Consider the following 26,471-nt stretch of genomic DNA (forward strand, 5'->3'; position numbering starts at 1 on the left):
GTTGGCCAGGATGGTCTTGATCTCCTGACCTCGTGATCTGCCTGCCTTGGCCTCCCAAAATGCTGGGATTACAGGCGTGAGCCACTGCGCCCGGCTGGCTGTCACATTTTATGGTCCTGTTTCCATCTCTTACCTGAATGCCAGCTCCATGAGAGCAGGGGCTGGATTCTGTTTCCTGCTCCATCCACATTATCTCCCCCAGTGCTTGTCACATGGTGGATGCTGAATAAACACTTGTTGAGGAAGAGAAGCAGCCCATTAATCTATCCATCCCTTAAGCTGATCCTGTGCTGGGTGATGCTGGGGACGCAGTGGTGATCAAGACAGCCCTGGCCTTGCCCTTTTGGGGCTCACAGTCTGCTTGCCAGACAGCAACACTCCAGAATGGACAGGGCTGGGATTGGGGGAGCACAGAGGGATATGTGGGGTGCAGAAATGGCAGCTGATGCAGCCTGGGGGTCAGGCTTCTTGGAGGAGGTGCCTTGACTGGGGACTAAATGACCCAAACAGATCCAACCTTGCACTTCCTCCAGTTCCCTGCCTGTCTCACAGAACTTTCGAGTTTGATGATGTCATCACTCTAGTTCACACCTGTGCCTTTTCCTGATTTCAGTCTTTCTCATCTCTCCTTTTTTTTTCATCTCTTTATTGCCTTCTCTCTGCATCTCAGTCTCCCCTCTTTTGCATCTCTGTTGTTGGCATCTCATCCGTACATCTCAGTCTCGCTCAACCCATCAGAATATTGTCCATTTCCTTTTCTTTTCTGTCTCTCCTTCTCTGTGTCTGCCTCATCTCTGAGGCTCTCTGGAGTCTCTCCCTGTCTCACTGGGTCTCCGGCTTCTGCGTCTCCTTGTCTCTTTCAGTGAGCTGGTCTCTGCATCTCTCCCTCCCCACCTCTGTTGTCTCCCATCATTCCCTGAGTGTCTCTCTGCGTTTCCCCTATCTCCAAGTCTCTCCACCTGCTTCCTGATTCCCAAATAAATCCAGAACCCCTCCACCCTGGCCCCACCCTGGCACTGCGGGAAGGGGGGCTGATCCAGCCCCCACACCCACACAGGTCAGGCCTTCTGCTCTGTTAATGGTTAACTCAACCTCTATCTAGAATACACACCAGCCAGGCTGGGGGTGACTCCCCTGCCCCCCACCCACCTACCAGCTGTTCTTAAAGGACCAGGTGTCCTCCACAGCAATTTAGCGCCCACTGGGACATAGGAGCCAGGTGTCTGGAGGCCTCCAGCTGTAAAGATTTGGGGGTGGGGGAGATACCCAGCACTTGGGTCTGCAGAGCTGGGTCAGGGGAAGCCACAGGCTTGCCTGGGAGGGGAGCCCAGGCACAGGAGCTCCATCCAGGTCTCTCTTGCCCCAGGCTTATCACCTGGTGTATTTAATCAGGGGTGGTTTTCCCAGCCCTGCCCTGAGCCCAGGCTGGCAGTGCCAGGGGTGGCAGAACACCTGAGAGCTGACGGCTGGGGGGTGGGGAAGGATGGGACCCCTCAGTCCAAGAACAGAGGGTCCTCCAGATGCGAAGGTTGAAGCCCTAGGATCCCTAATATCTGGGAGTTAGGACATGTAGGTATGCAAGTATGGGTGGGACCCCTGGGTAACCGAGCTGATGGGTCAGGACTTTAGGGGCCTCCAGATTCAGGTGATGGGAACCCTGGGTTCCCGAGGACATCTGGGGGCAAACTTGGATCCCAGAGCTGTCTGACAGTGCTGGGTGGTGGTAGGACAATCATTCCCTATCTCTCTGTCCATCCGCGGGCCTTTGAGCCCCGCATTCCCCCTTCCCGGAATCTCCACCTTAGCTTGGCCGGGGAGGCCGCAGGGGTGGGGGCTGGGCTCTTGGGGCCGCCCCCTCCCCTTAACCCCTGCTTTGCCGCAGCCCGCTCAGGCCCCGCCCCGTGACGCCAGCGAGCAGGAAGTCCTGGTTAATGATCAGCCACCCGGACAGGTGCGGGACAAGGCCGCGCACATCAGAAGCAGCCGCGGGGCGAGTGCCTTTCACTCTGCTCTCTAGGGTGGCCGCCAAAGGGGCTTGTCTCCCAAGACGAGGGTGAGGAATCCAGCTGGGGCTTCCCAAACGTCCGCCTCTGGGGCACCGCCAGAGGCAAGAAGTAGCCAAGTTGTTTCTAGGCATCCTGTTAGTTTACCCCGTGGAGGTAAATTTCCTCTTTCCTCGGGCAGTCCCTCTAGCAGTCTCCCCTAAATTCTCCCTTCTACCCGGCAAGAACCCACTGCCCATGTCTTCTAGGAAGCCTCCCGCTGCCTCTTTCCCCTCCCCACGTAGGCGCTGAGTCCTCCACCTTCCAGGTAGAGATAGGGGATGGGTCAGCTACAGAAGGGTAATCTACTCCTAAGCCTGTCTGTGGCTCCCCTGCAGGAGCCATCCCCTCTCTGAGCCTCAGTTCTTTTATCTGGAAAACGGGCCGATGGCTGAAACGTGACCAGTGGGTCGCACTTGTTGAAGGTCGGCTGGCGGGACCGCCTGGGTGCAGGGCGCCACCTGGAGGCTACCGCGCAACGTCCTCGCCCTCGCAGGACCAGTTCAGTTCCAAAGGGGGCGCAGCATCTCACACAACTAAGGGACCAAGAAGGAAAAAAAAAAAACCCATCTTTCGGTTTATTGAAGGAGCAGAAGGGAGCGGGGGGTGGGGGGTGGGAATTAAATGCTTTTGCCTCGTTTATAAAGAGCGAGTTTTCAGGAGGTCCCTTCTCAAGGAGGAGGGGGGCACCTCTCCCCCAACTACAAGCAGCAGCAAAGCCAAGCCAAGGAGGACAGAGGGAAACTGGAGGGGCCAAGGGACCCCAAACACCCCCTCGGACAGGAGCCACAAGCTTTCTCCCCCCACCCACAATGCATCTACCCCAGGGGACCCATCTGGGTGGAAGAAGGGAGTATGTACACAGATAGAGGTGGCACTGGGCTGGGTCGGGGAGGGAATAATTTATCCGCGGCAGCGGTGGGTGGCAAAGGGGCAGAGGGCAGTAGCCTGGAGGCAGTGGTAGCCTAGGGGTCCCGTTCTTTCTTAACTTTGATGTCTCCAGCAAGGATGGTGGCGATCTCGCCCTGCATGAAGGCCCAGGGCACGGAGGAGCCGACCAGCGGGCACTTGTCTCCGCTCGGGCAGTACACCTCCCCGGCCGGGCCCTGCGCCTTGATGAACTCCCGGGAGCAGGGAAAGCAGAACTTGTGTCCGGGCACCGAGGGGCACTGGACGAAGTGGGTGTCTTCCAGCCGCTCCCTGCACAGGGTACAGCACAGGGGGGCCCCAGGGGTCGCCCCAGTGCCGCTGCCACCCCCGCTGACAGCTTCGGCCCCCGCTGTGGGACTGACTTCTGCTTCGCCGTTGCGGGCCACAAGGCGATGCTGGGTTGGCGGCTGGGCAGTGGAGGAGGCTGCAGGGCTGGCGCCCCCTGCACGCACAGGCCCCCCGCCTCCGCCAGGGTCCTTGGGTGAGTGGCCCAGGGCTTCGGCCACATTCTTCAGGGCGGCAATGGGCGAGGGCACACCAGGGGTCTCAGCGGAGTACGGGCCGCCGGGTGCCACCCAGTGCCGTTGCTGCTGCTCCTCGGTGGTCATCTTCCCAGCCGCCTCGCCCTCCGGCTCGGGGGATGCCTTGCGACGGCGCGGCGTGGGCGCCAGGTTCCGGGATGGGGCTCGCGGGGGTGGGCCACAGAGAGCCGCAGGGGCCGGCTCTGGGTACTGCTGGGGCAGGGCCTCCGCGGGAGCTGGCTCGCGGAAGCTGCGGACGCCGTCGGTAAGCAGCTCGCCCAGCTGCCGCCATTCTCCTGATCCATGCCGGCGTTCATATTCGAGGTACTTGAAGCCCGAAGAAGCCAGTGCCTTGCCCGGCTCCCGCAGAGCATCGTGGAACATCTGGCGAGCCACTGCCAGGACGCCGGCGTACACATTGCCGGAACCACAGGGGTATTCGGTGAAGAGCTTCAGCTCGAACTCGTATCCTGGAGGACGGGCAGTAGCATCGAAGGCGAACACTCGCCCCACCAGCCCGTGATCCTTCTTGAAGCGCACATTGAACGGGGCGCAGGCGGACAGCGCCAGTAGCTGTTCCCGCACTGCTTTGGGGCGCCCGTGCCATTCCTCTGCCCGGCCTCGCATGGCCTCGTTCAGTTCTGCCAGACAGTCCGCATTCCTCTGCTGCTTCTCTTTCTCGAAATCGGAGCCGAAGAGGGGACGGGCAGGACTCAAGCCGGGTGCCAGCGTCAGGCCTCGGCTTCCCAGGCCAGACACTGCAGCTGCCAGCAGCCCAGGGGGCATCAAGCCAGGCATGGAGCCAAGCAAGGCCCTTCGCGCCCCCTCAGCCACGGCCTCCTCACGGCCCAGCCCATTGGCCAGGCGGGACCCCAGAGTGTACTCCAGGGCGGGCGAGGGCAGGGGGAGGCGGCCTGATGATGTGGCCCTGTCATAGCGGTCCTGGCCCGACACGCCGCCGCCGGTCCCTGACGGCTGGGGCTGGGCCTGCGGGGGCGGCAGCTGGGGCCCCTGTGCGGCTGCCGCCGCCAGGTCCTTGGTGGCCGGGTGCTTAAGGGCCGGGGGCCCGGGCGAGCGGCCCTCGGGGAGCACGTGGCTGCGCTTGAGCTGGCGGGCGGCATCGATGAGCAGTTCGATGCGGTCCGCGCCCTCGAAGTTCACGCAGCCGCGACACACGGCCTCGCTGAAGTCCCACACCATGGCCCACGGCATCTTGGGCAGGTCGCACAGGTAGCACCACTGGCGGCGGGACGCCTGCACAGACGCCATGGCCCCAGTCCGCGCGCCGCCCAGCTCCCGCGTTCCACCGGCCGCCGACGTGCGATCCGCGCCGCCAACGTTCGATCCGCGTCCCGGGGACAGCGCGAGCCACGGTCCGGCCTCCGGCTCGGCCTCCCCGCCGGATCCAGGCCCGGCCCCCCTTCCCCGCCCCCTGGGCCCTAAGTCTTTCTGCTCACTCCCGCCTCCCTCGCGAAGGCAGGCTGAGGCACGTCGGCGCCCCCGCCCGGTCCGGGCTCCGAGCCGAGGCGCACAGCTCGGGCCCCACGATGGGCCGCGAGCGCCGCCGCCTCGGGCTCCCGCCGCTTTCGCCGCCGCCGCTGCAACGGCCGCCGCCGCCTCCACCTCCTTCTTCTGCCCCAGAGGCCGCTTCGCAGGGAAAGTTACATAACACGCCTGCAAAGCCTTCTGGGAAACGTAGTCCCGCCGGGGCCAGCTCTTAAAGGGAACGGCGGGCAGACGCGGGCTGGGGGGTTGTCGCCTCTCCCCGCGCAAACCTTACAACCCTCTCCGTGGGGCCGGAGTTCAGCGCGCCGCAAGATGCTGGGACACAAAGGTGGGAGGCGAGGATGCAATACGAATGATCAGAGCTACTCCGGATTCAGAAATTGTGGGGGTGGGTGGACAGGCTTCCGGGCTTCCAACTTCTGCTCGGATTTGCTGTGCAGCTTTAGGCAAAATGTCTTGCCCTCTCTGAACCTCAGTTTCCCCGCCCAGCAAAGGTGGGCCAATGACGGATTAGGAAAGTAGCAGCTTCTGGGGCGGGGCGGAGAAGCCCTGATTGGCTTCAGAGCAGGGACGGGAAGCTGGCAACTAGGTGGGGGTGGGGGTGGCCACTTGGCACTTCGTCCTCCCCCCGGAATCCTAGATATATGCTTCTGGGGCCCGCCACAGCCAGAGAAGGGAGAGGACTAAGGGCTTCCGAGCCAGAGCCTTGTCTCAGTTGTTTCTCTGCTAAAAGAGTGGGGCGACTGGCCGCCCTCTAACCCTGTCCCAGCTCTGCCCGCGCGCTCTGGTCTCTAAAGGGTTACACCATCGGGGGCTCGGCGTCCCCCACCCGCTTCACTACAATTCCCAAAATGCACCGCGGGTCGGACATAGTGACGCACTTCCGCCCTCTGGGAGGTTTGGGGAGGCCTTCCAGATTCACGCTACTTTCCCGGCTACCCCCCGCCCCCCCACTTTTCTGGGGGCTCTTTACGTGCATTCGGAGCGTGGCGTTTTGGGGACCCTTATCCTCTGTTGCTCCCCAGTTTGAGGGAAGAGTAAGGGGTTAAGAAGTGACGGGCAAGAGGAGGGAGTTGCTGGGGAAGGACAAACACCAGACCAACCTTTCCCCAACCTTGAGCGCTCACTACCTGGAAGGCCCAGTCAGGCTGTGAGGACCCTTCTTCTTTCCCAGGCATTGGGAACTGGACTAGGCTGTCTTTGGGGAAGGGCGGAGGCGGGTCTCCAGGTTCCAACCCACAACAGCCCCTTTCTCTAGGCCTGGGTCCGGGTTAGGTGCTCAAAAATATTTGAATGACGTACCAGTTGGCCCTGGTTTTGTCTAGTGAGGGGCTGCTTGTCCCTTCTCCTCCCGTCCCACTGGAACCGCAGCAGCTCTGATTCTGTTACCCAGACCTCACAATTTTAAAATGGTTTCACAATTTTGTCTACTACCTGTATTTGAACACTTTTCTCCCTTAAAAAAAAGATTTATCAGGCTGAAGTGGGAGGATTGCTTGAGCCTGGAGATAACAGGCTACAGTGAACCATGATTGCGTCACTGCACTCCAGCCTGGGCAACAGAGCAAGATCCTGTCTCAAAAAAATAAATAAAAATAAAAAGATTTATCTATTTTTGCCTCATCCTAGGTAATACGTTCACAATCATGGGTTTCATGTACTCTGGTTACCTTAAAAAAAATTAGTGAAAACTATCGACTCATTCAAGAGGACATTAATATGTCACTTAAAGTTGCCTTTGGGCTATTATTTACGAAACACTAATGGGAGTTAAGGCTTCTGGCCAGATTCAGCCTTCAGGTGGACTGGATTGGCCCCTGACCAGCTGTGGCCTTGGGCCAGTTTCTAAACTTCTTGGAAAAAATGGAGACCACCTCCAGTCTCCTTTTATTTGGGTACCTTCAGATTGAATGCAAACATGCATATAAATGCTTAGCTTGGTGCCTGGCACAGAAAATAAGTGCCACAAATGGAAGTTGTTTTTAAGCTGGACAGTTATTCAAATATTCAACCCCTCTTCCATGCGGGGCAATGCTGGGGACATAGCAGTGACTGAGATAGGCTTTAAGCCTTGCCCCTGAGAAGCCCCAGCCTGGTGATGGAGGCAGATAGTAAATTTACTCAAATGATGAACTAAAATTTGTGATGACAGTGGTGGGGAATGCGTCAGGAAAAGCTTTCCTGGCCATAGTGGTTCATGCCTGTAATTCCAGCACTTTGGGAGGCCGAGGAGGGCGGATCACTTGAGGTCAGAAGTTTGAGACCAGACTGGCCAACACGGTGAAACCTTGTCTCTACTAAAAATTAAAAAATTAGGGGGCCGGGCACGGTGGCTCACGCCTGTAATCCCAGCACTTTGGGAGGCCGAGGCAGGCAGATCACGAAGTCAGGAGATTGAGACCATCCTGGCTAACACGGTGAAACCCCGTCTCTACTAAAAATACAAAAAATTAGCCAGGTGTGGTGGTGGGCGCCTGTAGTCCCAGCTACTCGGGAGGCTGAGGCAGGAGAATGGCGTGAACCCGGAAGGTGGAGCTTGCAGTGAGCCAAGATCGAGCCACTGCACTCCAGCCTTGGCGACAGAGTGAGACTCCATCTCAAAAATAAATAAATAAATAAATAAATAAATAAATAAATAAATAAATAAAAAAACATTAGGCCGGGCAGTGGCAGTGGCTCACATCTATAATCCCAGTACTTTGGGAGCCCTATCACTTGAGGTCAGGGGTTCGAGATCAGCCTGGCCAACACGGTGAAACCCCCATCTCTACTAAAAAATACAAAAATTAGCCAGGTGTGGTGGCGCACACCTGTAATCCCAGCTACTCAGGAGGCTGAGGCAGGAGAATTCCATGAACCCAGGAGACGAGTTCACACCACTGCACCTCCAGCCTGGGGGACAGATGCAAGACTCCGTCTCAAAAAAAACCAAAAAACAACAACAAAAAAACAAAAAACTAAATAAGTAAAAATACAAAAATTGGCCAGGTGTAGTGGCACATGCCTGTAGTCCCGGCTACTTGGGAGGCTGAGGCAGAAGAATCACTTGAACCCGGGAGGCAGAAGTTGCAGTGAGCCAAGACCGCGCCACTGCACTCCAGCCTGGGCGACAGAGGGAGACTCTACCTCAAAAAAAGAAAAAAAAAGAAAAGTATAATCTAATTATAGGAAGAAAGACTCTGACATCTTTATGTCCATTCTACAGATGAGGACACTGGAAGCCAATGGTTACACAGTTGGCCAGGGCAGCACCAGTACTTGAGCCACGTCTGAGTCCAGAGTGGTGGTGATTAGCTACTTTGTTACCTGGCCCTGCAGCAGAGTAAAAGAACCAGTTCCTGCCTTCATGACATTATGGGCAAATGTGCCTTAAATAGATAAAGGCCTGTGTTCATTTAGAGTCACTATGAAAAAGAACCCAGCTGTGTGTGGTGGCTCATGCTTGTAATCCTAGCACTTTGGGAGGCCGAGGTGGGAGGACTGCCTGAGCCCATGAGTTCCAGATCAGCCTGGACATCATAGAAAACCCCATCTCTAGAAAAATAAAACAATTAGCTGAGCATGGTGGCACATGCCTGTGGTCCCAGCTACTTGGGAGGCTGAGGCAGAAGGATTGCTTCAGCCTGGGAGGTCGAGGCTACAGTGAGTTGTGATCATGCCACTGCACTCCAGCTGGGGCAACAGAACGAGATCCTATCTCAAAAAAACAGAAAGAAAAGAAAAGAAAGGAAAAGAAAAAGAAAAAGAACCACAGGACACTGAAAGAGACTCTAAGAGGCAAACCCATGTTAGCCTTGGGGAAGGAATCTAGGACTTTCTCCTGGAGGTGACATTTAGACTGGTATCTAAAGGATGAGTAGGAATAAGATTTCATGTAAACACAAGACTTGATGGCTTTAAGAATTAAAAAAAAAAAAAAAGCTGGAAAACCACCAGCCTCCCAATTGCCTGCCTGTGGAGGGGGCGGGGCAGGTGTAGGTGCTGGTCCCCCAGGCCTGTCTCAGACAGAGCCTCAAGTAATTGTATTAAAAATAAGTTTATTGATATCTTGTCACCACTGGGAGAAAGGAGGGGGTTGAGCTCTGGAAGTCAGAGACAGCAATGGTAGGCAGAGAACCCAACCTGTACCTCTCCCATCAGAACTCGGCGCCTCCTCTCCCTGGGGTATACACGGCTATATCCTCTTTGTCATCCGTATTTTGATTTGTCTTACAACTCCCACCCGCTCCAAAGTCTGGGTTGGGGAGGTGGTGAGTCCCCCACGGGTCAATTCTCTTCAAGTCAAGAACAGGAACTGTTAGGGAAGGGGAGATGTGCAGACCCGAGAGGTTCCCTCCCCACCCCACATAGGGCAATAATAAATAACATGAAATTGATGGCTTAGAAGTCAGGGTTAAGGGAGGCAGCCAGGCAGACAGCACTGTACCAGAGAAAGGGGTTGGGGGGGCCCATTACTGAGGTCCCCCCCCAGAGAATCAGGCACTAACTAGCACAGGGAGTGGGTGCTCACATCCCTGGAGCAGGGAGCTAGGGTGCAGCTGGGATGGGCAGAGAGCATCGCCCCCCTCGACTGCGCCAAGCTGGGGAGAGGGGTTGCAGGCAGGATCATAGATAGTAGATTTCACGGAGATTTCCATCGGCCGCGCCTTTTCCGTGTAGGGAAACCTTTTCTCCGCTTGTGTGGGGGGGAGTCGTGCGGAGGGAGCGGGGCTGGGGGGGGCCGGGGTGCCCCCTCCTCGCTCCTTGGGGCAATGATCACTCCCCTGGCTGCCACCACTGCCCCGTCCACCACAGCAGCCACCACAGACACGGGCTCTGGGGTGATCTCCACCTTGGGGGCTGGTGGGGGCAGGACAGGCCTGGGAGGTGGCGGTGGGGGTGGGGGTGGGGGCAGAGGTGGAGGCAGGGAGTCAACTGGGGTTCCTGGCAGAAGGGGCAGCAGAGCGCTGAGGGCCTCGCTCAGTTTGGCCAGTCCCTGTCGAAGGGTGCCGGCCAGCTCCCGGATGGCGTTGGCAGTCTCCTGCTGGGCCCGCAGGAAGTCCAGGGAGGGGTCTGAGGCCGAGAGCGTGGGTGGAGGCCGAGGAGGGGGTGGGGGGCTAGGGGGTGAGGGTGCCACTTGGGCCAGTGGCGGTGGGGGTGGCAGTGGAGGGGCTGGGGGTGGTGGAGACAAGGCCAGGCGAGGCAGCTGGACCGGCTGCAGGGCCGAAGGGGGTGGTGACTCACGCTCCTTGGGCCGTGGGCAGCCCCCTTCCTGGGGAGTGCAGGAGGGCCGGGCCCATGGCTCCGGGCTGCTGGAGCCCCCCTTGCTGTGGGCTGATGTATCTGTAGAGAGAGAAATACAGGTAAGGGGTGAGCGACCCTCGATGCTGCCTTGATTTCCCCTTTCCCACTCCTTCCCTCACCTCCCCCCTACCGGAACCCAGAACTATCCTTCTCACCCCCACCCCCCAGCCCCAAGACAGTCTTGGTCTGTCACCCAGGCTGTAGTGCAGTGGTGCAATCTTGGCTCACTGCACCTTCCACCTCCTGGGTTCAAGCGATTATCCTGCCTCAGCCTCCCGAGTAGCTGGGATTTCAGGTGACCGCCACCACACCTGGCTACTTTTTGTATTTTTAATAAGAGACAGGGTTTCACCATGTTGGCCAGGCTGGTCTCGGACTCCTGACCTCAGGCGATCCGCCCGCCTTGGCCTCCCAAAGTGCTGGGATTACAGGTGTGAGCCACCGCGCCTGGCCCCAGAATGATCCTTTTAAAACCTAAGTCAGATCATGCCTTGGAAGAGAAGCTCCATGGCAGGCCAGTCTTTGTACCCAGAGGAGAAAAAGTCCTGCCAGCTTTAGTGGAAACAGGTCCTGGAAGTCCCTTGCTAGGCCAGGCAGCTCCCATCTCACTCACAGTAAGAGCCAACAGTTTTTTTATTTTTTTAATTTTTTTTGAGACAAAGTCTCACTTTGTAGCCTAGGCTGGAGTGCAGTGGCGCGATCTCGGCTCACTGCAACCTCTGTCTTCCGGCTTCAAACGATTATCCTGCCTCAGCCTCCTGAGTAGCTGGGATTACAGGCAGGCGCCACCCCGCCTGGCTAAATTTTTGTATTTTTAGTAGAGATGGGTTTTTGCCATGTTGGCCAGGTTGGTCTCAAACTCCTGACCTCAAGCAATCCACCCACCTCGGCCTCCCAAAGTTCTGGGATTACAGGTGTGAGCCACTGCGCCCGGACAAGGGCCAACATTTGACGAGGTTCTGAACTATATGGATACTGCACCACACTGCTGGATCCTGAGGAAGTGAGAGAGAGGTCTGGGAGAGAGCTGGGGTGTCTGGGCACTGGTGGACACTTCCCTGAGACTCTCTCCAACCAGGACAGCAGGATTTTCCAGTTCAGCCCCCAGCCTGGTAGGTCTGTATTCACCTGGGGTCTCATTCATGCTCATGGGCTTGAACAGTTTGCATACAGGGGCTCCCAGCTTCCTGGGCTCAGCCTGAACCTCTCGCCTGGGCTCCAGACTCCTGTCTCCAGCTGTGTACTCTCAATTGTCAAAAAACGCCCCAAACTCACTTGCTCGGAGCTGGGCTTCTGATCCTCCCCCAACCTGCTCCTTCCTCAGCCACCCCCATCTCAGCTGATGCAGCTCCATCCTCCCAGCTGCTCAGGTTAAACACCTTCACTGTTTTGTTTACTAAGACACCATCGCATACAGAAGCTATCGTCTCTGCCTTCAAATTAAATACATACAACTTCTTTCTCCCTGGTCCCCCACCCTGGTCCAACCACCAGCATCTCCCACCAGGACCACTGCAGTCATCGCCTCCCTGAGGGCTCTCTGCTTCCACCCCTGTCCCTGACAGTATCTTTTTCCACCAGCAGCCTGAGGGGTCCAACCAAAATACAAGTCAGGCTACGGGAAACAAGCTAGTCACAAAGAACCACAGATCACAGGGGCCATTTATATGAAATGTCCAAAATAGGCAAATTTGGCCATGTGTGGTGGCTCATGCCTGTAATCCCAGCACTTTGGGAGGCCGAGGCGGGTGGATCACCTGAGGTCAGGACTTCAAGACCAGCCTGGTCAACATGGTGAAACCCCATCTCTACTAAACATACAAAAAATTAGCCGGGCATGGTGGCATATGCCTGTAATCCCAGCTACTGGGGAGGCTGAGGCAGGAGAATCGCTTGAACCCGGGAGGCGGAGGTTGCAGTGAGCCATGATCGTGCCATTGCACTCCAGCCTGGGCAACAGAGCGAGACTCTGTCTCAAAAATAAAAATAGGCCGGGTGTGGTGGCTCACGCCTGTAATCCCAGCACTTTGGGATCTGAGGTGGGCAAATCACCTGATGTTGGGAGTTTGAGACCAGCCTGACCAACATGGAGAAATCCTGTCTCTACGAAAAATACAAAGTTAGCTGGGCATGGTGGTGCATGCCTGTAATCCCAGCTACTCAGGAGGCTGAGGCAGGAGAATCGCTTGAACCCGGGAGGCAGAAGTTGCGGTGAGCTGAGATTGCATCATTGCACTCCAGCCTGGGCAACAAGAGCGAAACTCCGTCTCAAAAAAAAAAAAAAAAGGCAAATCTATAGAAACAGAAAGTAGATGAGTGGCTGCCGGGGGCTGGGGGAAGACGGGGAAGATGGGAGATTGGGGATGGCTAAGAGGTGCAGGGTTTCTTTCTGGAGTGATGAAAATGTTCTAAAATTGATCGTGGTGATAGTTGCATAACTCTGAATATACTAAAAGCCATTGAATTGTACGCTGTATTTTATTTTACTTTTTTTTTTTTTGAGATGGGAGTCTCACTCTGTCGCCCAGGCTGGAGTGCAGTGGCGCGATCTCGGCTCACTGCAAGCTCCGCCTCCTGGGTTCACGCCATTCTCCTGCCTCAGCCTCCTGAGTAGCTGGGACTACAGGCGCCCGCCACCACGCCCGGCTAATTTTTTGTATTTTTAGTAGAGACGGGGTTTCACTGTTAGCCAGGATGGTCTCGATCTCCTGACCTCGTGATCTGCCCACCTCAGCCTCCCAAAGTGCTGGGATTACAGGCATGAGCCACTGCGCCTAATCCTGTACACTTTATTTTTAATTTTTATTTATTTTTTATTTTTTGAGACGGAGTCTCGCTCTGTCGCCCAGGCTGGAGTGCAGTGGTGTGATCTCGGCTCACTGCAAGCTCTGTCTCCCGGGTTCACACCATTCTCCTGCCTCAGCCTCCCGAGCAGCTGGGACTACAGGTGCCCTCCACCACGCCCGGCTAATTTTTTTGTATTTTTAGTAGAGACGGGGTTTCACCGTGTTAGCCAGGATGGTCTCAATCTCCTGACCTTGTGATCCACCTGCCTTGGCCTCCCAAAGTGCTGGGATTATAGGCGTGAGCCACCGTGCCTGGCCTTAATTTTCATTTTTTTTTTTGAGACACAGTCTCGCTCTGTCGTTCAGGCTGGAGTGCAAAGGTGAGATCTCGGCTCACTGCATCCTTAATCTCCCCAGCTTAAGCGATCCTCCCATCTCAGCCTCCTGAGCTTCTGGGACCACAGAGGTGCGACCCCACACCAGGCTAATTTTATTTTTTCGTAGAGATGAGGTCTCACTATGTTCCTCAGGCTGGTCTCAAACTCCTGGTCTCAAGCAAATTGTACACTTTGAGGTGATTGTATAGTGTGGAAATTATATCGCCATATATATATATATATTTTTCTTTTTTCTTTTTTTTTTTTGAGATGGAGTCTCATTCAGCTGCCCAGGCTGGAGTGCAGTGGTGCGATCTCGGCTCACTGCAACCTCTGCCTCCAGGGTTCAAGAAATTCTCCACCCTCAGCCTCCTCAGTAGCTGGGACTATAGGTGCACACCACCATGCCCAGCTAATTTTTGTATTTTTAGTAGAGACGGGGTTTCACCATGTTGGCCAGATGGTCTCGATCTCTTGACCTCGTGATCCACCCACCTCAGCCTCCCAAAGTGCTGGGATTACAGGTGTAAGCACCGCGCCCGGCCTTATATTGCAATATAATTGTTTAAAAAAACACAAGTCAGATATTGTTTCTATGCTCAAACCGTCCTGTGGCTCCCACCTCACTCAGGGTAAAAGCAAAGTCCTTGAGGCCTCTAGGGCCCTGCACGATCTGCCCCCATTGCCTTCCTGACCTCAGCTCCCATCCCTCCCTCTTGGGTTACCTGGCTGTAGCCACGCTGGCCTCCTTGCTGATCCTCAAACACATCAGGCCTACTTCTTTTCTTTTTTTTGAGACGGACTCTCATTCTGTCGCCCAGGCTGGAGTGCAGCGGTGCAGTCTCGGCTCACTACAACCTCTGCCTCCTGGGCTCAAACGATTCTCTCACCTCAGCCTCCTGAGTAGCTATAGCTGGGACTACAGGTGTGCACCACCACGCTTGGCTAATTTTTATTTTGTTTTTGTAGAGACAGGGTTTTGCCATGTTGCTCAGGCTGGCCCCATCTCCTTCTTTTTTTCTCCCCTAACCCTACCTGATTCCTCTCCCAGCACTTATCTCCACCTGGCACGGTATGGCTCTGTGTCTGCTGTCTTGTCTCCTCCTCCTGATGTCAGCTCCATCAGGCAGGGCTTTGTATTGCTCCCTTCTGTTTACCCGGCGCCTAGAACAATGTCCAGCACAACATTTTTTCTTTAATGAGAAAAGAACTGGGGCTTCCAGAGACTCAGCGCTGATTGGGTCCCAGGCCCCAGAGTGCCCAGCACCCACAGGAGAAAGTCCAGCCTCTTCCCACGGCTATGGGGCCTCAGCGCTTGCCCCCAACTCCGCCTGTCTTCCCACATGTCGTTCCCTGGGCCAGGCTCACACTGCCTCTTGCATCAGCTTGGATGTTTTTTCGGATGTTCTTCCTCGGGGAAGCTGGCCTCCTGCTCCTTGGCCAAATCAGATCACCCTGCTCTTCTCTCAAAAACAGCCAGCCAAAGAAAGAGAGAAGATAAAGAAAAAAAAAAATAACAAAAACAAAAAACCAACCATCCAGGCCGGGTGCGGTGGCTCAGCCGGTAATCCCAGCACTTTGAGAGGCCCAGGCAGGCGGATCACCTGAGGTCAGGAGTTTGAGACCAGCCTGGCCAACATGGTGAAATCCTGTCTCTACTCAAAATACAAAAATTAGCCGGGTGTGGTGGTGCATGCCTGTGATCCCAGCTACTTGGGAGGCTGAGGCACAAGAATCGCTTGAACCCTGGAGGCCGAGGTTGCAGTGAGCCAAGATCACACCACTGTACTCCAGCTTGGGTGACAGCAAGAACCTGTCTCAAAAACAAACAAGCAAGCAAACAAATCAGCCACCTCCTACCCTGACTGCTGGGAGTCCAGCCTCCCTGGGCCAGCCACCAGCAGGAGGTAGGGAGGCTGGGAGACAGATGAGTAGAGCGGACAGTGACAGGACACCTGCTCCCGCCAGGCCCTGAGCTAAGCTCCCCTCTTAAGTGATTTCACCTAGTCTTCCCAGCCATTCTGTGGGGTAGGTGCTACCATGATCATCGCCCCATTTTGTAGATGAGGTGATTTGAGGCTCAGAGAGAGGTGTCATAGAGTGATATGCAGAAAAGGGATTTGAACCCAGGTTGACTCCAGAGTCCATTCTTTTGTTTTATAGAGATGGGAGCCTCACTATATTGCCCAGGCTGGTCTCAAACTCCTGGCCTCAAATGATCCTCCCGCCTTGGCCTTCTAAAGTGCTGGGATTACCGGTGTGAGCCACTGCTCCTCGCCAGAGTCCATGGCCTTTTTTTTTTTTTGAGATAGAGTCTCACTCCATCACCCAGGCTGGAGTGCAATGGCGTAATCTCAGTTTCCTGCAATTTCTACCTCCCAGTGCAAGCAGTTCTCCTGCCTCAGCCTCCCGAGGAGCTGGAATTATAGGCATATGCCACCATGCCTGGCTAATTTTTGTATTTTTAGTAGAGACAAGGTTTCACCACATTGGCCAGGCTGGTCTCAAACTCCTGGCCTCAAGGGATCCGTGTACCTCGGCCTCCCAGAGTGCTGGGATTACAGGTGTGAGCCACCACACCAGGCCAGAGTCCATGCTCCTAACCATTCCTTGGGCAAGGGCTGTGGGCCTGGGGTGTGGGTGACAAATCTTCCTTATAAGGAACGTGGGAATTGCAGAAATGTGACTTTTCCAGTCTACTGAGTAAAAAGGAACAGAAAGTAGCCCAGCCTTCATGCCCACAAGGCTCACAGGAGTCACAGCAGTGCCCCTGCAAGAGTTTGTTTTTGGTTGTTTTGAGGAAGGGTCTCACTGTGTTGCCCAGGTTGGAGTGTAGTGGTGCGATCATGGCTCACTGCAACCTCCGCCTCCCAGGTTCAAGGGATCCTCATGCCTCAACCTCATGTGTAGCTGGAACCAAGGCGCCGGCCACCATGCCTGGCTAATTTTTGGATTATTTTGTAGAGATGGGGTCTCACTTTGTTGCCCAGGCTGGTCGTGCCCTCCTGGGATCAAGCAATACTCCCACCTCAGCCTCCCAAAGTGCTGGGATTACAGGCATGCCTCTGTGCCTGGCTTCCACTGTTTAAAAGTTAAAATCATATTTATTTGCAAACTTTGGATCTCAATTTCCCTACTTGTTTTCTTTTTTTTTAAGATGGAGTCTCGCTCTGTCACCCAGGCTGGAGTGCAGTGGCACAATCTCGACTCACTGCAACCTCCACCTCCCAGGTTCAAGTGATTCTCCAGCCTCAGCCTCCTGAGTACCTGGGACTACAGGCGTGTGCCACCACGTCCAGCTAATTTTTGTATTTTTTAGTAGAGACGGGGTTTCGCCATGTTGGCCAGACTGGTCTTGAACTCCTAACCTCAGGTGATCCGCCCGCCTTGGCCTCCCAAAGTGCTGGGATTACAGGCATGAGCCACCGCAGCTGGCCCTCAGTTTCCCTACTTGTAAATGAGTGTGTGAGCTGGTACTACACAGAGTGCTGGGATTTCAGGCGTGAGCCACCATGCCAGGCCTGTGTATGGTTCTTTTCTTTTTTTTTTTTTTGAGACTGAGTTTCGCTCTTGTTGCCCAGGCTGAAGTGCAATGGCGCGATCATGGCTCACTGCAACCTCTGCCTCCCGGGTTCAAGCGATTCTCCTGCCTCAGCCTTCCTGAGTAGCTGGGATTACAGGCATCTGCCACCACGCCTGGCTAATTTTGTATTTTTAGTAGAGACGGGGTTTCTCCATGTTGGTCAGGCTGGTCTCGAACTCCCGACCTCAGGTAAGCCACCTGCCTCAGCCTCCCAAAGAACTAGTATTACAGGCGTGAGCCACCGTGCCTGGCCAGGCCTGTGTAAGATTCTAATCGAGGATGCTCTACGCGTGTTCCTGCCTCAGAGCTTTTGCACGTGCTGTTTCCTCTAGTCTAGCAGGAGTGCCCTTCTCCCAGATGTCTGTCAGGCTTACTCTATTCCCATCTCTACTTGAATTTCACCTCCTCAGAGAAGCCCTCCCTGATTACCCTGTCTGTATAGCCCCCTTCCATGACTCATCATCCTCTGAATATGACTTATTTATCCTCTTAGTTCTCACCACCTCCTGGTATACAGTCTGTTTTGGGACTTCTTTGTGGTCTGTTTCCTCCAACTACATAGAATGTCAGCTCCAGGTCGGGTGTGGTGGCTCACGCCTGTAATCCCAGCACTTTGGGTGGCCAAGGCGGGCAGATCACCTGAGGTCGGGAGTTCGAGACCAGCCTGACCAACATGGAGAAACCCCGTCTCTACTAAAAATACAAAATTAGCCAGGCATGGTGGCGCATGCCTGTAATCTCGGCTACTCGGGAGGATGAGGCAGGAGAATTGCTTGAACCTGGGAGGCGGAGGTTGCGGTGAGCCGAGATTGCGCCATTTCACTCTAGCCTGGGCAATAAGAGCAAAACTCAGTCTCAAACAAACAAACAAACAAACAAGCAAACAAAAAAAGAATGTCGGTTCCATAAGGGAAGGGGATTTTGTCTTTTTCTCTACATTATTCCCTGCACCTACCACAGCGTCTACCTTGGATGAGGTTCTCAATATATATTTGCTAAACGAGTGAATGAAGTGGTAACAAGTTTCTGAAAAAATAAGTTGGCCATCTCTGCTCTGGTCCTATGGGGCCATCTCACAGATGGAAACACTGAGGTTTGATTCAAGGTTTGAGAACAAGGGTCCCATGTGATTGTGTCACCTTCCTGCTTAGGAGATTTTCATGCCTCCTGAATGCCCTCAAGAGCAAGTCCAGGCCGGGCGTGGTGGCTCAGGCCTGTAATCCTAGCACTTTGGGAGGCCGAGGTGGGTGGATCACCTGAGGTCGGGAGTTCGAGACCAGCCTGGTCAACATGGTGAAATCCCGTCTCTACTAAAAATACAAAAATTACCTGGGCATGGTGGCAGGCACCTGTAATCCCAGCTACTCAGGAGGCTGAGGCAGGAGAATCACTTGAACCTGGGGAGGTGGAGGTTGCAGCAAGCCAAGATTTCGCCACTGCACTCCAGCCTGGGCAACAGAGCAAGACTCCGTCTCAAAACAAAAAACAAAACAAAACAAAAAAAATAGTAAGTCCAAATTCCTGACCTTGACTTCCAAGCCACGTGTAATCTAATTCTGGCACACTCATTAACTCCTGGTCAATATTAACTCTTGTTATTGCTGGGCAATCTTGCTCAGTGGTTAAGTGCCATGGACTGGGGGTTGGACGCACACTTATGCTTGAGTCCTGACTCTGTCACTTACTTGCTGTGTGACCTTGGGTGGGTGAATGAACCTCTCTGAATCACATAATCTTGAACTGTCTTGTTTGATCATGCCCATGTTCCTCCCCTTCTCCAAACTCTTCAGTGGCTTCTCATAGCAGTCAGGATAAAATCCAAACTCCTCACCTTGGCCTAAAGGCCCAGTATGGTCTGGCCTTTGCTGACCTCTCTGAACTCATCTCAAAATGTTACTTTTCTTCAACCTTTCCACTCTACACTCTTTTCCCCGCAACTTCTTTTAGTTTCCCAAACTGGCCAAGCTTTCTTGCCTCCAAGCCATTGTACATGCTGTTCCCTCTACCAAAAATACTTTCCCAGTTCTTCATTCTTACTCTTTGCATCTCAGCTCTGATGTCCCCTCCTCCAGGAAGCCCTCCTGGACCCCCCCCCCACCGAAATCAGAAACCCTCTCTGGGCTCCCACAGTCCCTGGGATCCCCTACCCCAGCCCTGCTCCCTCAAGTCATCACCGTCTTCCCCACCCCCCTACTAGACTGGCTCAGTCATCCATGTGTCCCCAACCTCATTGAGCATGGGGCAGGTGCTCAGGGAACGGCTGTAGAAGAAATAATCCAGAATCAAGGCTAAGCAGGAAGTTTCTGTAGTCAGCTCTCCACACCTCTATCCAAGGCATGACCTTGGGAAAATTACCAAACATGTCTGAGTCTTTTATTTATGAAATAGTGAAATAGTATGCATCTCACCGCATTGATGATTCTATCAAGAACTAACAATGAGAGTTGAGGAGGTGCTGAACTAAGCAACTTACCCATATTAGCTCATTTAATCTTCACAGCAACGCTTTGAGGTGCAGACTATTTTTATCTCCATTTTACAGATGCAGCAACTGAAGTACAGTAACTTACTCAGATGACACAGTTCAGTGGCAAAGTTGTGATCAGAGCCCAGGCAGCCTGCCTCCAGAGTCACTAGTCGACACTGCATTTAATGAAATCCTGCCTGTGCTGATGACCCCAGGTGTGGACCTGAGTCAGGCCTCCTAGGTCTGGTTCCATTCCTGGCTCTTGACAGTTACTAGCTATCGGAACTGAGGCAAGTCATTTCATTCTTCTGAGCTTCAGTTTCCCTAGCTATAAAATGGGGCGAAGGACAGCATCCACCTCACAGGGCTGCAGCAAGGCTTTGATGAGACATGTAAAAGGCTTGCAACAGCGCAGGCACACAGCCTACTCTGAAGACACTCACCTGCACGTCGGTCCTCCCGGCGGTCTTCCGACAACACGTAGCGCTGGGGGCAGGCGCCTGGGGGCGGCGGCTGTGAAGAGGGGGCCGCAGGGGGCTCCTCCGCCCCAGCACCTGCCCCCGGCGCCGCCACACCTGGCCCCAGGATGGCAAAAATGGTCTCCTCTTCCGCGGAGAAGGCGTCCTCCGCGGCGGGCCCGGCGCCCTGCGTGGAGTGCGGCACGCGAGCGAGCTTCTCCTTGGTGCGGCGCTTGAAGTCGTTCCAGCGCTTCTGCACCTCCTGGCCCGTGCGCTTCCAGCTGGTGATACCGTTGATCTTGGCGGCGATGCCGTCCCACACGCGCCGCCGCTCTGCCACGCTCACCCGACGGCTCTGCGCGCCGTAGAGCTGCGGGTAGTGGGCGCGCACCTCGCGGATCAGGATCTGGTTCTCTTCGAATGAGAAGCGCGGCTTGCGCAACCGGGTGGTTTCCTCCGCTTCGCCCGCCGCCGTCGAGGCCATGGCGCCCCCCGACGCCGCCGTCCTGCCGTCTGGCGCATGGGGGGCGCCGGCGCTGCGGGCAAAGGGCGCACGGGGCTGGCTGGGGTTCGGGGTCCCCCCGCCGCCGCCTCGCCCAGACCGCCGGGCCGAGAGCTCCTTAGTCCCCGGGGGCAGGAGTGGAGGCGGGAGGCGGGCGGGGGCGACGGGCACCCGGGTAAGTCGGAAGCGCCTAAGAATAGCTGACACCGGCTGAGCGCTCGGCTCGGACTTCGCGCGGCGCGAAGTGCCACGCTGAAGAGTTGATAGAAATTGGGGGAGGGTCTGGAGGGATGGAAGGAAAGGAGGAAAAGTGCGAGGAGAGGAGGTGTCTGCAGGAGTTAGAGAATGGGGGCACGGGAGGATAGGAAATGGAGGGAGGATGGGGGTGCCTCGGGGGGGTCTTAGATGCATGAAGATAAGGAGATGCGGAAGGGGGGATGCAGCAAGAAGGGGGGAATCTGGAGCAGAGGAGGCGCTCTAGGGGCTCTAGGGGGCAACGGGGCGTCTGTAAGACCGATATGAGAAGGGCCCTTAGAGGGATGTCCAGGAATAATGGTGAGGTGGGAGCTCCTGTATCACTGGAAGAGCTGGAACGATCAAATATTAGGGATCAGGGTCTGCGAGGATTGTGGGGGCTCTGGGGATTGCCAGAAATTAAGGGGAGCTCTGGAAATAACGGGGGTCCCGTATGACAAGGAGACAGCGGAGGCTACGGGGGACGGCAGGGAGAGCGAAGGTCGCGGAGGGTGGGGACCGAGTCGGGCCACGGGTCACTCACCGGCGCCGCCGCAGCCGCCGGTGGGTCAGGGCTCGGGCTTCTGCGGCCTGTTCCCACCCCCCGCCTCCCTCCCTCCCCTCTTTCGGCCCCGCCTCCGGCCGCCCCGCATGCCAAGGCGCAGGCGCGCCCAGGGCCAGTCGGCCCCAATGCCCTTACCGCCAGGGTTTCATTCCCACCTACCCCAGCACAGCGCAGGCGCAGAACTGCGCTCCGCCGAGCCCCACCAGCAGGCCGCAACTGCGCAGCCGCAACGTTAGCGCCGCGCGGGTACCCCAGCCTCCTGGGGCCACAACGGCGCACGCGCAAAAAACTCCGTCGCGCGCATGCGCGTGCCTCGGGTTGTACCCGGTACCGGGTCTCGGCGCAGGCGTTGCGAGCTTGGATGGGAGAGATACTGGTAGCGCGCCAGTACCCAGACTTTCCGACAGTCTTCCAGCCCACCCTGCCCTCTAACCAAAGGGGAGGGAGACAGCGCTGAAGGGAAGCGCTTTGTGTCCTTGACAACTGTGTGGGTGGGGTGGAGGCGTGAGGAAACCGCTTTGCTTCCTGGCTTGCCCGCCCCTGCGCTGGGCCGCTCCAGAGCTTCCCACCTCGCACCCCTAGAGGCTGGGCGTCCTGGGGATGTCCCGCCCCGGGCGGATGCAGTAACCATAGCGACCCACAAGCCTTCCAATCACGCCTTGGGGGCCCCTCTGTGCGCACCTTTACCTCGAGGAGCGGGGAAAATAAGAGGGAAGAGCTTCCTGGCTGGTAGGAAGGGAGATCCTGACGCCGGCACGACTTTAAGCAAGTGCATGGAGACAGGAATGAAGCCAAAACGCAGGTGGGGTGAGCCGCATGGCAGGATGATGGAGCTCAGTCCGGCTGAGAAATGTGTTCGTTAGCATCCTGCAGGAGTCCTCAAGGTCATTCGACAATTGGTGCTTCATTCATCGACTCAATAAATATACATGAGCACTTACACAGTTCCTGGTACAATGAACATAAAAGCTAAAATCCGTAGCCTGGGCCGGGCGCGGTGGAGCTCACGCCTGTAATCCCAGCACTTGGGAAGCCAAGGCGGGCGGATTACCTGAGGTCAGGGGTTCGAGACAAGCCTGGCCAACACAGTGAAACCCCATCTCTACTGAAAATACAAAAACTAGCTGGGCATGGTGGTGCATGCCTGTAATCCCAGCTACTCGGGAGGCTGAGGCACGAGAATCGCTTAAACCCGGGAGGCAGAGGTTGCAGTGAGCTGAGATTGCATCACTGCACTCCACCTGGACGACAGAGTGAGACTCCGTCTCAAAAAAAAAAAAAAAAAAACAAAAAAAAAAACATGCCTGTAGTCCCAGCTACTTGGGAGGCTGAGGCGGGAGGATCGCTTGAGCCCAGGAGTTGCAGGCTGCAGTGAGCTATGATCAGGCCACTGCTCTCCAGCTTGGGCAACAGAGTGAGACCCTGTCTCAAAAGAAGACAGAGAGAGAAAAAAGGCCCCTCTGCCTGCTGTGTGGAGGGTGGGTGGGAGGGAACAAGACTACTGGGTAGAGTCAAAAAAAGTCATGAGCAGGGGTAAGAAAAGGATTAGGAAAGCGAGGGGAGACTAAGACAGGGACAGTGTCAAGGGGGGACACGGAGAGACATTTGAGAGAATATATGGAAAGCATGGTGAGTGTCGCGCTAGCGAGGGAAAGGAAGATGTCCAGGTGAAACCCAAGTCTCTGGCCCAGGTTCCCACTTGGGGTTGTGGGGTCAGGTAAGATATGGTGAATGTAAGGCTGGGTGCAGTGGCTCACGCCTGTAATCCCAACACTTTGGGAGGCTGAGACAGGTGGATCATCTGAGGTCAGGAGTTCGGGACCAGCCTGGCCAACATGGTGAAACCCTGTCTCTGCTAAAAATACAAAAAAAAAAAAAAAAAAAAAAAGCTGGGTGTGGTGGCATGTGCCTGTAATCCTAGCTACTCGGGAGGCTGCGGCAGGAGAATCTCTTGAGCCTAGGAGGCACAGATTGCAGGGAACCGAGATCTCACCACTGCACTCCAGCCTGGGCGACAGAGTGAGACTCTGTCTCAAAAAAATTAAAAAAAAGGCCGGGCGCAGTGGCTCATTCCTGTAATCCCAGCACTTTGGGAGGCCGAGGCAGGTGGATCACGAGGTCAGGAGATTGAGACCATCCTGGCTAACATGGTGAAACCCCGTCTCTACTAAAAATACAAAAAATTAGCCGGGAGTGGTGGCAGGCGCCTGAAGTCCCAGCTACTCGGGAGGCTGAGGCAGGAGAATGGCATGAACCCGGGAGGCTGAGCTTGCAGTGAGCTGAGACCGCGCCACTGCATTCCAGCCTGGGGGACAGCGTGAGACTCTGCCTCAAAAAAAATTAAGTTAAAAAAATAAGAACAACAACAACAACAAAACAAACAAAAAAAGATACATGAGTGTAAAGTGACCAACAGGTTGAACTGTTTCCCCCCAAAAGAGAAGCTGAAGTCCTGATCCCCCAGTGCTTCAGAATGTGACCTTATTTGGAAATAGGGTCCTTGGAGAGGGAATTCGTTAAGATGAGGCCATACCAGTGTAGGGTGGACCCGTCATTCCTCATTCCCGGTGTCTTTATAAGAAGAGGAGACACACAGGGAAGACAATTCTATGGTGACAGAAGCGGAGACGGGGGTGACGCAGCCACAAGCCCAGGAAGGCCCTGTGCTATCAGAAGCTGGAAGAAGCCAGGAAAGATCACCCGCTGGAGCCTTGTCCAGAGTGAGGCCACGCCCATGCCTTGATTTCGGATTTTCAGCCTGGTGAATCTGGGAGACAATACGTTTCTCTCTCTCTCTCTCTCTTTTTTTTTTTTTTGAGATGGAGTCTTGCTCTGTTGCCCAGGCTGGAGTACAGTGGCACGATCTCGGCTCGCTGCAGCCTCTGCCTCCCGGATTCCAGTGATTCTCCTGCCTCAGTCTCCCGGGTAACTGGGATTACAGTCGCATGCCACCATGCCCAGCTAATATTTGTATTTTTAGTAGAGATGGGGTTTCACAGTGTTGGCCAGGCTGGTCTTGAACTCCTTGCCTCAGGTGATCCGCCTGTCTCGGCCTCCCAAAGTGCTAGGATTACAGGTGTGAGCCACCGTGCCTAGCCACGTTTCTCGTTTTAAACCACCCAGTTTGTGGTACCTTGTCATGGCAGCCACAGGAAACAAATGCACTGGGGACCCCGGGGAGGCATTCGGGGAGCTGCATTCAGGGAGCTGCTGCCTCCATGGCAGTCCAGGCAGGGAGTTGAGTCTAAACCTGGCTTGGGGTTCACAAGGCGGTGGGAGGTGGAGAGCCACAGGCAGTGGGGTATGGAGCTCCACAGATGTGGGTAGCTGGAAGCTGGATGCAGGAAGTCAGAGGGCAAGACTCCTGGGGTGAGGGTGGGTCAGGGAAGGCTTTCTAGGGCCACATTTTCTTTCTTATCTTGCCTCTTTTCTTTTCTTTTCTTGATGGAGTTTTGCTCTTGTCGCCCAGGCTGGAGAGCAATGGTGCGATCTCGGCTCACAGCAACCTCTGCCTCCCTGGTTCAAGCGATTCTCCTGTCTCAGCCTCCTGAGTACCTGGGACTACAGGGGCACGCCACCACACCTGGCTAATTTTTGTTTTTTTTTTTTAGTAGAGATGGGATTTCACCCGTGTTGGCCAGGCTGGTCTCAAACACCTGACCTCAGATGATCCACCTGCCTTGTCCTCCCAAAGTGCTAGGATTATAGGTATGAGCCACTGCGCCTGGCAAAGGGCCACATTTTCAAAACTGTGAGTTGTGAGTCCTTTTTTTTTTTTTTTTTTTTTTTGAGACAGAGACTTGCTCTATGACCCAGACTGGAGTACAGTGGTACAATCATGCAATCATGACTCAAACTTCCAGGCTCACCCTCCCACCTCAGCCTCTAGAGTAGCTGGAACTACAGGCACACACCACCATGCCCGGCTAAGTTTTAAAATTTTTTGTAGAGACAAGATCCCACTGTGTTGCCTAGGCTGGTCCCAAATTCCTGGGCTTGAGCAATCCTCTGTGAGGCCTCAGCCTCCAAGAGTGTTGGGATTACAGGCGTGAGCCACTGAGTCCAGCCAAAACTGTGAATCTTGACCCATTAGTGAGTCCAGGAAAATACTTAGGAAGTTGCAAGGAGAGATATTTAGGAGGAAGAATGGACAGGACTTGGAACCTGATGGGCTGTGAGGGGTGAGGGAAAAAGCCTAGATCTCTGGCCCTGGAGACAGGGTACATTACATGGTAGGGCCGGCCAAGATGAGGACTTGAGGGGTAGCAGATGTGGGGGTAAGATGCTGAAGTGGTTTGGGATGTGGTGGGTATGAAAGGCCTGGGGAGGTTTGGGGAATGAGGAAGAGCATCCAGGAACCCATCAGGTATGTGGAAGAGGGCTGGAGGCAGAGGCGGAGTGGAAGCTAAATTTTTGTTTTGTTTTGTGTTGTTTTAATGCTAAAAGAAATGGATGCAACAAGCATATTAAGTGCTGCCCTAGGGCTGGGCCTGGTTGCTCATGCCTGTAATCCCAGCACTTTGGGAGGCTGAGGTAGGAGGATTGCTTGAGGCCAGGAGTTCAGGCTGCAGCGAGCTATTATCTTGCCACTGCACTCCAGCCTGGACGACAGAGCGAGACTCTGTCTTTTCTTTTCTTTTTCTCTTCTCTTTTTTTTTTTTTAATTTAAAAGATAGAGACGAGGTCCTGCTACATCACCCAGGCTGGTTTTGAACTCCTGGGCTCAAGTGATCCTACTGCCTCAGCCTCCCAAAATGCTGGGATTACAGGTGTGAGCCACTGCACTGGCTGATACCCTGTCTTAAAAAAAAAGAAGTGGCCAGGTATGGTGGCTTATGCCTGTAATCCCAGCACTTTGGGAGGCTGAGGCGGGTGGATGATGAGGTCAGGAGTTCGAGACCAGCCTGGCCAATATGATGAACCCCCGTCTCTACTAAAAATACACAATTAGCCGGGTGTGGTGGTGCACGCCTATAATCCCAGCTACTTGGGAGGTGGAGGCAGGAGAATCGCTTGAACCAGAGTGGAGGTTGCAGTGAGCTGAGATGGTGCCACTGCACTCTAGCCGGGCAACAAGAGCGAAACTCCGTCTCAAAGAAAAAAAAAGTGCTGGCCGTAGGCACCTGGGATACAGCAGTGAATAAAATACTGAACTCCACTCTCAGAGCTTCCTTTCTAGCTGGGGATGGTGGATGGACAGGAAGTAGCTCACTTCAA

General features: G+C 55.0%; 2 protein-coding genes across 3 annotated transcripts; both read right to left on the reverse strand.

Annotated features, from left to right (window-relative positions):
* Positions 1-2,594: 2,594 nt before the first annotated feature.
* On the reverse strand, positions 2,595-5,152 carry IRF2BP1 (interferon regulatory factor 2 binding protein 1). The gene has a single exon (XM_034946787.3). It carries the CDS (start codon positions 4,760-4,762, stop codon positions 3,008-3,010), a length of 1,755 nt encoding a protein of 584 aa, XP_034802678.1. The 5' UTR covers positions 4,763-5,152; the 3' UTR covers positions 2,595-3,007.
* Positions 5,153-9,019: 3,867 nt separating this feature from the next.
* On the reverse strand, positions 9,020-22,740 carry MYPOP (Myb related transcription factor, partner of profilin). Of its 2 annotated transcripts, none has more exons than XM_034946788.3 (3): positions 21,414-22,740; positions 19,939-20,489; positions 9,020-10,321 (listed from the first exon to the last, which is right to left on the reverse strand). In XM_034946788.3, exons 2-3 carry the CDS (start codon positions 20,435-20,437, stop codon positions 9,621-9,623), a joined length of 1,200 nt encoding a protein of 399 aa, XP_034802679.1. In that variant the 5' UTR covers positions 20,438-20,489; positions 21,414-22,740; the 3' UTR covers positions 9,020-9,620. The 2 variants fall into 2 exon arrangements, with proteins under 2 accessions (XP_034802679.1, XP_008968956.1); XM_008970708.3 differs by lacking the exon at positions 21,414-22,740 and adding an exon at positions 21,234-21,338.
* Positions 22,741-26,471: the final 3,731 nt, after the last annotated feature.

The sequence above is a fragment of the Pan paniscus genome, chromosome 20, assembly GCF_029289425.2.
Source record: "Pan paniscus chromosome 20, NHGRI_mPanPan1-v2.0_pri, whole genome shotgun sequence".
Classification (NCBI taxonomy): domain Eukaryota; kingdom Metazoa; phylum Chordata; class Mammalia; order Primates; family Hominidae; genus Pan; species Pan paniscus.

Bases quoted from the DNA above. Each gene is read 5' to 3' on its own strand.
- IRF2BP1 (XM_034946787.3), bottom strand. From the start codon at position 4,762: ATGGCGTCTGTGCAGGCGTCCCGCCGCCAGTGGTGCTACCTGTGCGAC.
- MYPOP (XM_034946788.3), bottom strand. From the start codon at position 20,437: ATGGCCTCGACGGCGGCGGGCGAAGCGGAGGAAACCACCCGGTTGCGC. The intron at 10,322-19,938 runs GTGAGTGTCTTC...CTCTCTCTACAG, and splicing joins CCGGGAGGACCGACGTGCAG to ATACATCAGCCCACAGCAAG.